This window comes from Colossoma macropomum, unplaced genomic scaffold (genome assembly GCF_904425465.1).
Source record: "Colossoma macropomum unplaced genomic scaffold, Colossoma_macropomum, whole genome shotgun sequence".
Taxonomy (NCBI): domain Eukaryota; kingdom Metazoa; phylum Chordata; class Actinopteri; order Characiformes; family Serrasalmidae; genus Colossoma; species Colossoma macropomum.
In genome coordinates this window covers 38,143,748-38,154,282 of record NW_023494790.1, presented here as the reverse complement: position 1 = coordinate 38,154,282, position 10,535 = coordinate 38,143,748, and the positions used below count along the sequence as shown (strand labels likewise).

Here is a 10,535-nt window from a genome sequence, read left to right as displayed (position 1 = left end):
TTAAGCATGCAAAGGGTTCTTTAAGTGTTCATGGTTCTATTTAGAACCATTTTCTTTATTAAAGAACTCTTGAAGAACCATCTTTTTAATAGTGTAAATAAGAAAATTAGTTCATTTGAGGGGAAAAAAAAAAACCCTGACTAAAAACGATTATGGCCGATGACAGAGTTTGTCCGGTACGTGTGGAGTCTGTCCTAAATGCACCCCCGAGACCCTCTGTACCCTCAGGTAGGTTGACGTTTCCAAAATGCGGAGGGCTGCAGATCTTGGGGTGTCTACGTTCTATTGCATAGAAATATTAAGTATGTTCATCAGTTAAAGGGGAATTCCACCAAATTTTTAAAATTCCTGCATAATTAAGTGGTAAAGTAAACAGAGTTGTTCAGAGTGGTTTGGTTTCTAGAGAAACCTACCGAGTCAGAACTGTTCACAGTGGTGGTGCTAGGAACCGGATGTCCACCTCTAAAAGCTCCCTCACAGAAAGTTACTACAGTAAATGGATAAGGATTCACTGAGACACTGTTTTGTGATGGTTTTGAGAAGATTTTGATCACACAGTCTGTATGTTTGTCAGATTTCCCTCTATTTTACTGAGAAGATGTGCAGGTTTTTACTGGTGGTTTGAAATAGTAAATAAACTGGGCATATTTGTGTTGTAGAACAACACCTGCAGAACTTGTGGAATCCCCTTACACGGTCCTTGGTGCTTCCCTGTTTCTGTCAGAATGCTAGATGAATACTGAAGATTTACAGATTGCACAGACTTTACACAGAAGGCTGCAATTCTCTCTTTAGTATTCTGAGGTGTCTGTGCCCCTAGAGGTCTCCACACTCAGTCTAATGAGGAGCTCTGTTGAAACCAGGGTGACTTCACTGAGTTTTCAGGCCTCACTCTTTAGGCCCCATGTGTTTAGCACAAGACCTGTGGGCCATGTCAGGCAATCCTATTAGGCCTGCGCAATGTGTTTAATTTTCTATTAATATTATCCCATTTCACAGTGCGCTGCACGGTAATGTGCACTCCATCAAAATCTATGGGACAACAGTTACACCTCAGAAAGAAAAGATGCCAGGTGTCTAGTTAAAGGAAATAGGCAGGTTTAAAAAAAACCTCTAGGGGTATTTAAAGAGGTTTATTGGATATATGTGTTTTTTTTATAGTTTAAGTATTAATGTAATATTTCAAGGTCTACTACAAGTGTCTATAGTTTGCTTCTGCAGTTTTGGTACATTTTGAATGGACAATGGTCAGTTTGGATCTTAAAAAAATGTTAATTAAAATGCTCTCTGGCCACAGACGTGTTTAGGTTTTTAGATGCGTCTCTGGTGGTGGTGGAGTGCGACCCCCTGCTTTAGGCCTCTGTGTGCACTGACTCTGCTAACCTTCATTAAAGCCTCTTTTCTGTGAGGAAGAGAGGAGAAATGTGTGTTTGGCCCTAACGTGTCTGATTTTTACTCTAGTGTGGTGCTGGCGAGGCCAGCGGGCCGCAGACTCTGGAATAACTGTAAACCATCTCCTTAGCATAGATAAGAGCCGTTCCAGCAAGGTCGGAAATGACGTAGGCAGTGCGAGTCAACAACACACACAACAAACAAGTCATCAATGGGGGGACTTAAGAAAAACGCGACTATTTTTAAAATGATCATTAAATAAAATAAGTAAAAATAACCCCGTGTCTTAATTTAAGCGCGCGGGAACTCGCGTGCGGTCTTTGTACTTGTAATTTAATAACAAACGCGGAGGAGGAAATGATTGACACAGCCGCCCAATCAGGGAGCTCCAGGCAGCGAGGCCAAGACGAGCGGGCCGAGCAGCCAATCAGAGCGTAGCTCTGGCTGGCGAAGGCGGGAACCGAGGAGGAATGGCGTGTACGCGGGCCAACCGGCTGCGCGCAGGGTGAGCCGCCGGCCAATCAGAGACGCCGCTGCCGTGTTTCACTTGAATTCCATTGCCGTCCATTAAAACATCCGACTTGGGAAAACACGGCGTTAAAGTGGCTCCGAGCCGACACGTTTTTCTCGGTTCTGCGGGGTTCGGTGGAGTTTCGGGGCCGTATGTGTAGCGCAGGGGTCTTCGGCGGCGCCCTGGCTCTCCAGACCGGAACAATCGGCGAATAATCATCAGAATAATCGGAATAATAATAATAACCCCTCTCCCTCCGGTTCGGCTCCGAATCCGTACAGAGGGCGGTTCGGATGTGGTTGGTGTCATGAGTCCGGCCGGCTGCTCCCACCTGAACGTCTTCAAAGTGGATAACTGGAAGCAGAACCTGCGGGTCATCTACCAGTGCTTTGTGTGGAGCGGCTCTGCTGAAACCAGGAAACGCAAGGTAAATACCAGAAACCCCGCAGGAGCCGTTCGCCAGCCTCTCGCTCGGGGTCCCGTTCCACCTTAAACGGTGCAGCCTGCGGCGCTAGAACGTAACCGCCGCACTGTTTAAGGTGGAACGAGGAATTCCGGTAAGGAGCTAACTTCATCTTAGCTCGCTGCAGCTCGTGGAGACCCTCGGTGAGACCCGTCCCTCCTCAGCGCACCTGACTCAGCTCAGTCCGTCATTAAACGCTGCTGCTCAGGTGTGTTAGAGTGGACAAGGCAGGTCTCACCCTCACACACACCTGCAGGGGCACTGAGAGCGGTGTGAGGAGCACACCTGTACTCATCTACAGGACCTTCACCTCTCAGTTATGTCCCTGTGTGACCGTCTAGAGATGCACTGATACCACTTTTCCTACGATACTGATACCGATATTGAAACCCCGAGCATCGCCTGGTGTAGCCCGAACTCCTCCTAGTTATAATATAATAATAATAATAATAATAATAATAATAGTACAGTGACGATTTGTGATGCACCAGTATAATAACTGCTGCACCATTTAAGGTGGAACAGTAAGATTCAAGCCGACTTCAGCCTGGTTAAACTGCAGGTGGAGGAGTTTAATGGTGTAAAGGTCCGTATAAGATAATATTCCCAGTTTAAAAGAATCAGTAGGATATTCTGAGAGACTAAATCAGCTGATCAGGGATGAAGTAGTGAAACTGAGAACTGAGTTAAATTCAGTAGGTTAGATAGCATAGCAGTGTTTTGCGTGGCGCTTCGGAGGGTGTTTGTGTGTGTGTGTCTGTGTGTGTTTGTGTGTGTCTGTGTGTTTGTGTCTGTGTGTGTGTGTGTTTGTGTCTGTGTGTGTGAGAGTGTGTGTGTCTGTGTGTGTGAGTGTGTGTATGTGTGTGTGTGTGTGAGTGTGTGTGTTTGTGCGTGTGTGTGTGTGTGTGTGAGTGTGTTTGTGTCTGTGTGTGTCTGTCTGTGTGTGTGTTTGTGTGTCTGTGTGTGTGTGTGTGTTTGTGTGTGTGTGTGTGTGTGTGTGAGTGTGTTTGTGCGTGTGTCTGTGTGTGTTTGTGTCTGTGTGTGTCTGTCTGTGTGTGTCTGTGTGTGTGTGTGTGTGTGTGTGTTGTGTGTCTGTGTGTGTGTCTGTGTGTGTGTCTGTGTGTGTGTGTCTGTGTGTGTGTGTGTGTGTGTCTGTGTGTGTGTGTGTGTGTGTGTGTGTGTCTGTGTGTGTGTGTGTGTGTGTGTGTGTCTGTGTGTGTGTCTGTGTGTGTGTGTGTGTGTGTGTGTGTGTGTGTGTGTGTGTGTGTGTGTCTGTGTGTGTGTGTGTGTCTGTGTGTGTGTGTGTGTCTGTGTGTGTCTGTGTGTGTGTGTGTGTGTGTGTGTGTGTGTGTGTGTGTCTGTGTGTGTCTGTGTGTGTCTGTGTGTGTGTCTGTGTGTGTGCGTCAGGTAAAAACCTGAGGATCTCTTTACAGGATGTGCCCCTTACTCACACTCACACAATCAACAGCATGCCTATTGGTCCAGGGTGCACAAACTTTTGATTGTGTGAGTTTGTTGATGCTTTTTTTCTTTCCTTTTTTTTTTAATTGTATTAAGTCAGAGAATAAAACATGAAAAAGAAAAACTAACTTACAAACTACAGCCAGAGGATTCAAAAACAGACCTTCATGCAAAAATCTCAGAAGGTTTACAGAGTTTGTCTTTTGAGAGCTTTAGCTTTCTGACTGTTAGAACCAGTAACTGGGATTGTTTGGCTTCATTAACAAATAAAACTAAAGAGGCTTTGATTTGAATATTTACATTTATGAAATAAATAAATAAGATTGATTATATAGTATTTTTTTCTGCCCTGAGTTCTTATTTAAACCAACACAGGGCCAAAACAAGAGAAAGTTACTGTTAATTTTCTGCCATAAGAGAATGAGTCTCTCTCCAGAAGCCATGAGTGAGGTGAGTTAGCGCTGAAGGAGAGCTGTGAGCTGTGATGTCAGAGGTCACATGGTACGAGCAGGTTCCTGTCAAGGACCTGCGGCGGCGGCGCTCTGCCGCCGTGGTTACCAACATTAAGGTAACCGTGCAGAGTGAAGATGAGGAAGAGGCTCCGTTTCCGGAGTTGCGCTGACGACAGTGATCAGATAATTCGTCACTGTTTGGAGCTGTAGATGCAGACGGGACGGAGGACGGAGCAGTGTTACTACTGACCAGCACTGACCTTCACTGCAGCGTCTCCAGTCCTGCAGCTGATAGCCAAGTTGAAGGACCGCTTCGCTGATTTTCCAAAATTCCTGCATAATAAATGATGTAATCAGAGTGGTTCAGAGTGGTTTGGTGTGAAACACTCTGTTCTAGAGAAACAGAACTGTTCACAGTGGTGGTGATAGGAACCAGACGTCCACCTCTAAAAGCTCCCTCACAGAAAGTTCCTACAGTAAATGGTTATGAATTCACTGCCTGATGACTGAGACACTGTTTTATGATAGTTTAGAGAACTTAAACTCCATTCATGGTGGAGGGATTCTGACTCGGTAAGTTTCTCTTGAACAGAGCGTTTCACACCAAACCACTCTGAACCACTCTGTTTACATCTTAACCACTTAATACTGTGGAAATTTTGGAAAATCTGTGTAATTCCCCTTTCTCTTCTCTTCTCTCTCATTCACTCTGTCTCATTATTCATCACTGCAGTGTTTCGTGTAGCCGGTTTTCATCTTCATTAACAGACGCAGGTGATGAGATATAGGGATATAAAAGGAGTCTGTCTGGGGTTTTTGAAGTTGGGAAGTTAGGATGGTTGTGTGATGCTGTTTTCTTATCTGGAGTTATGATGAGTCATGATGAGATTATGAAGGTAGGAACTGTTATTCTGGAATAGCTACTGTCCGAAATTCAGTCCGTACTGAAGTCGCCATGGAGACCAAACACATCAGAGTTCAGAGTTTCTGTTTCCACTGTAAAGAGCTCTGATTCTGTGCTTGGAATGACTTCATGGAGAAAAAATTAAAAAATGTGGTGGAGTTGTCCTTTCAGCCTGTGCTCCTTCAGTGTGAGTAGGCAGCGCTGCTCTGTCACTGTACTGCGAATAGCTCACTGGTTCTATCCCGTTCAGACCCCTGTGGTGACTGAGCGTGGTGCTGCGTCTGCTCTCTGTAGTAATGTTCTCTTTTAACGCTTTATTCACTGTTTATAAGCAGGCTGCGCTGTGTCTGAGCCGCAGCGTGTTATACGATCTCTCCCATCAATAATTCACACTCACTCCGGCCGTCAGCTGCCCCTCGTCCTTCGTATTTACAGACGCTGTGCTCGGGGGACGTAGGCTGGGCCTGCTGGCCATTACGGAGCATCCAAAGTGGTTCTCCATCAGCCTGAAGAACATTTAAGCTTGCAGATTCTTCTTTGAGTTGTAATGGTTCTTCTTTACTCAAGAACCACCTTTTTAAAGAGTGTAGCTAAACTAACTAAACTAACTAAACTAACGAGGGTTGAGCTGTTCCTGATTCTCCTCCGTCAGCTCCAGGTCTGCAAATGTTCCGGCCTACTGGTTGTGTTTGACTGTAACCTTATTATCACTTCTGTTACGCTTTATTTGTCTCCCACTTCATCTGCAGTAGAACACAGCAGAACCTGGAGAAGTTCTGACGTTTGCATCCTGGTCATATCGAGTTTATCGTCAGTGGTTTAGGACACTGACCAACTGCATGTTTCATCATAAAGAGAGTAAATTAGTCAGTTTAACTGATTTAGTGACAAACGCTGAATAAAAATGTTCAGTTTTTGATAGTATTTTAACTGCAGCTCTGCTGGCTCTTCTTCTCTGTTCCAGCTGATCAGACGTCTGAAAAAATCAATATTGTGTATCGTGAAAATTTAAGTTTCACAATACCATATTTTTGCTGTATCGCCCAGCTCTGCTCTCCAGGGCTTTGGAGAACCTTCTAAATCAGCGAGGCTGGTCAAGAAAGGATGACACGGCTGCTCCTCCTACACACCACCTCTATCTCCCCCTCTCTCTCCCCTCTTCTCCCCCCCTCTTTCTTTAAAGTCTCTCTCTCTGTGTTCTTCTTCCTCATGCCTCCTTCTTCTCCTGTGATGTAGGAGATGCAGAGCCGGCTGCTGATTGGTGGTTTGGCTGCCGCATGCGGTGATGGGATTGGTCAGCTGTGAGTGTAGAGCTGAGCGGTTCCTATCAGGCCTTTCTCTCTCTCTCTCTCTCTCTCGCTCTCTTTTTGTCTCTCTCTCTCTCTCTCGCTCTCTCTCTGAAGCTCCATCGCGGTCCTAAATATGAGCTTCTCTCTCTGCTGTGATTGAAGGTGGAGCTGATGTTCTCTGAGGATCTCAGTGTTTTTGGACTCTGTACAGTAGAGAACGTTCCTCTCCTCACTCTGATCTGAGGGCTAAACTGCTGTAGCCTGAATTTTCATTGAGTCAGCACTGGAGCTTCACTTCCGCTCCTCACAGAGGAGCCCTTCTCTCAGCCCCCCGAGACCCCCCCCCAGACTGAGGTCATCAGGTCCACTGGCAGCTCAGACACTCAGACACTCAGAGATCTGCCCTCGTTACGCTGGGTCGGGTCAGCGCTGTGGTCAGAGCAGTGGAACCGTATGGATGTGTTAAACCTCTTGTTTCCATTCAGGACTGCTGCGATGAGACGTAGAACATAGAGAATAAAATTATTATTATTATTATTATTATTATTATTATCATTATAACTAAATTAACTTCTATAGTTCATGTTAGCATTAAAATGCTAAAGATAAGTTGTCTCACAGTGTTTGGTTTGTATAGGTAAGAAGGAGCCCTGAATCATTTATTCCAGCTGAAATAATAATAGGTAATTGTAATTAACGGTTGAGCAGTGCAGAGCCTGTGTTCAGCTTCCTGATCAGACCTACAGTTTTTGTACAATCAGAGAAAACTGCCTAGCAACATCCTAACAACCACCTGGGACACCTTAGTAACCACCTAGCAACAACCTGGGATATAATAGCCACACCCTAGTGACAAATTGGAGCACGAAAGCAACAACCAGCGATACCATAGCAACCAATCAGCGACATTTAGGCAACCGTCTGGAACACCATAGCCACCACAAACCACTCTAACAGCCACCTGGCAGTGCCGTAATAACCACCTAGTGACAACTTAGCGACCACCTAAAATACCATAGTAATCATGGAGCAACACCTGGAGCTGATTAAGCTGCACAGTCTCTTAGTTGTTATTGTAATCGGTGTTGCTGATGAATTATTAGTGTTTTTAATACAGTGATGACCTCTCTCTCTCTCTGTGTCTCCCTCTCTCTCTGTATCTCTCTCTCTCTCTGTATCTCTCTCTCTCTCTGTATCTCCCTCTCTCTCTGTATCTCCCTCTCTCTCTGTATCTCCCTCTCTCTCTGTATCTCCCTCTCTCTCTGTGTCTCTCTCTCTGTATCTCTCTCTCTGTGTCTCCCTCTCTCTCTGTATCTCTCTCTCTGTATCTCCCTCTCTCTCTGTATCTCCCTCTCTCTCTGTGTCTCCCTCTCTCTCTGTATCTCTCTCTCTGTATCTCTCTCTCTGTATCTCTCTCTCTGTGTCTCCCTCTCTCTCTGTATCTCCCTCTCTCTCTGTGTCTCCCTCTCTCTCTGTGTCTCCCTCTCTCTCTGTATCTCCCTCTCTCTGTATCTCTCTCTCTCTGTATCTCTCTCTCTGTCTGTATCTGCCTCTCTCTCTGTATCTCTCTCTCTGTCTGTATCTGCCTCTCTCTCTCTCTCTATCTCTCTCTCTGTATCTCTCTCTCTCTCTCTCTCTCTCTCTCTCTCTGTATCTCTGTATCTCTCTCTGTATATCTCTATCTCCCTCTCTCACTGTGTATCTCTCTGTGTCTCTCTCTCTTTATCTCTCTCTCTGTATCTCCCTCTCTCTCTCTCTCTCTCTCTCTCTCTCTCTCTCTCTCTCTCTCTCTCTCTCTCTCTCTCTCTCTCTCTCACTGTGTATCTCTGGCGGTTAAACCTGTTGTAATCTAAGCTCGCGGTCGGCAACTCGGAGGAACCGGGTTTTGTGTTCAGACAGGAAGATCCTTCTGTTGTTGTCTGCCAGGTTATTCCTGACCTGTAAACATGCGGCCAGTACTGAGGCGTGACGTATAGCAGTATTTAAACATGTATACCAGTGCAGATTAGTACCACGGCGGGGCAGGGTGACCGTATTGATCATTATTGTGAAATCACAGTGTCACAGTGAGCTTTTCTGAGTGTGGTGGATATCATCAGTACATAAACACTGAACAGCTTCATGTTTGAGTACAAAATAGATTCATTAGTCCTGGTTAATTAGCTTTAATGCAGCTCAGTGTGTGAAATAATTAATGCAATTAATTTGTAGGTTTTTTATTGGTATTTTTAAATACTGCAGTACTTTGTCTGTTACAGCTAATCACATCAGAAAAAATGAATATCATGACATTGTGTATCACGAAAGTTTCTGCAAGTGTTGTGATATTACATTTTTGCCACGTCACTCTACTGTACCCTAATCCAGAAGATTACTAAACTAAAAACTCAGTACAATTACTTTCCATTACTTTTGGATTACTTGTCTTTTTAACCCCTCACTGAGCCGTCGGCCCAGAGTTTCATACACACTTCCATAACTAAGAAAAGCGCCAATAGTTTGCAGTGAAGTCCCTGTAGTCACTGAATAATAAGCCTTAGTTTGTAGTAAGTCTGATATTTTAAGAGGTTAAAGTCATATAGTTAAATAAATAGAGACGCCTTAGCAGGACGACCTCCTCACACAGACAGACCGAGTGATCAGAAACAGTCCAGCTGAGCTGTGACCGTTTGTGCTGTGTGTCCTGTCGAACATACGGTTACATATTTTGGTGCTTTTTATCAGGTGTTGAAGGAACGCGAGTGTAGTTTGGAAAATAAAAATGAAATATTGTAATTTTCAATGTTTATGTTGTGTTGAGTGTTGTGACCTTCAGAAAAATGAGAAAGCGAACTTAGGCTCGTAAGCGGTTAACGGCACTGCAGTAGTAAACATTAGATGCCTTTGTGTGTGTTTATCTGTGTTTTTAATGGAACCGTAATAGAACACATTACCATGTTTAGATCTCCATTCAGAGTGTGTGAGTGGGGCAGCATGCTTTTGCTTGGAGCAGCTTTTGAGAAAGTCGGATTGTCGGTGTTCCCTCTCGCTCCGAAACCACTCCGGTGCCGCTCCGTCCCACAATCTGGACAGTCCATTTTCCACATTGGCTGCCTCTGAGTGACCCGAGTGATGCAGCAGAGACTTTACAGCTCACACACGACGGCTGCTCATACAGCGTCTGCGCTGAGCTGATCAGCAGAACTACAGACTGGAAATTCACACCATCACAACATCTACAGACACACACAGTCAGACTCGCGTCGTCTGTTTTGCTGTGAGTGATGAAGATGGCGTTAAAAGCTGATGTGTTTGTTTATCCTCAGCAGATTTCTAGATTGGGCCGTCGCTTCAAGCCTAAGCCTTCTAAAAACATCCTGCGTAGCTCAGAATGTTTAACTAGTTTTTGTTTAATAGTGGCTATAAATGATATAATTAACGTAATAAAGAGTGAAGTGTCCCTATACGTTCAGGACATAAAATAAATATCATAAGAGTGGATCCGACTCGGGGTGGTTTCTCTGACGCGAGAGTGAGGAGAGGGAAATAGAAAACCCGGAGCGGAACTGGAGCGGAAACGTCTGCCGCTCCACTCACACACTCTGGTACACGAAGTCTGTTAGTACCCAGCTCTCAATACTGCAGCTGGACTGATACCTCAGGGGTTTCGGCCCGAATTTAAAGGAGGCAGTTCTGCACGGTGAGACAGCGGCAGTGTCTATCTCAGTATCACTGTGATTAGATCAGTTACATTGTTGATATTTCTTATTATTTTAATGTGTATTTCGCTCCGATCTATAACGCTGCATATAAACGCTGATTAATGAAGTACCGCATCACCAAATCTTCTCTTTCTCCCTCACAGGCGAAGTCATGTATATGTCACATGTGTGGAGCTCATCTGAACCGGCTCCACTCCTGTCTCCACTGCATCTTCTTCGGCTGCTTCACGAAGAAACACATCCACGAGCACGCCAGAACCAAGAGACATAATCTAGGTAAGACAGGTGCATCAGCACCGGAACCACAAAGAGGAGAACATGACAAACGGAACGTTTTGTTCCCAAAATATCAAACACGACCA

General features: G+C 45.0%; 1 protein-coding gene across 2 annotated transcripts in view; it reads left to right on the top strand.

The window, feature by feature from the left end:
• Window positions 1–1,963: 1,963 nt before the first annotated feature.
• The window catches only part of usp22 (ubiquitin specific peptidase 22), a 28,121-nt gene continuing 19,549 nt past the window's right edge, over window positions 1,964–10,535 (top strand). For both annotated transcript variants that reach the window (XR_005007383.1, XM_036573330.1), the window contains exons 1-2: window positions 1,964–2,330; window positions 10,317–10,449. Coding sequence is in view for 1 of the 2 variants with exons in the window: in XM_036573330.1 (XP_036429223.1) it covers window positions 2,211–2,330; window positions 10,317–10,449 (253 nt within the window). In the remaining variant the exon portion in view is untranslated. The remainder of the gene's footprint in view (window positions 2,331–10,316; window positions 10,450–10,535) is intronic.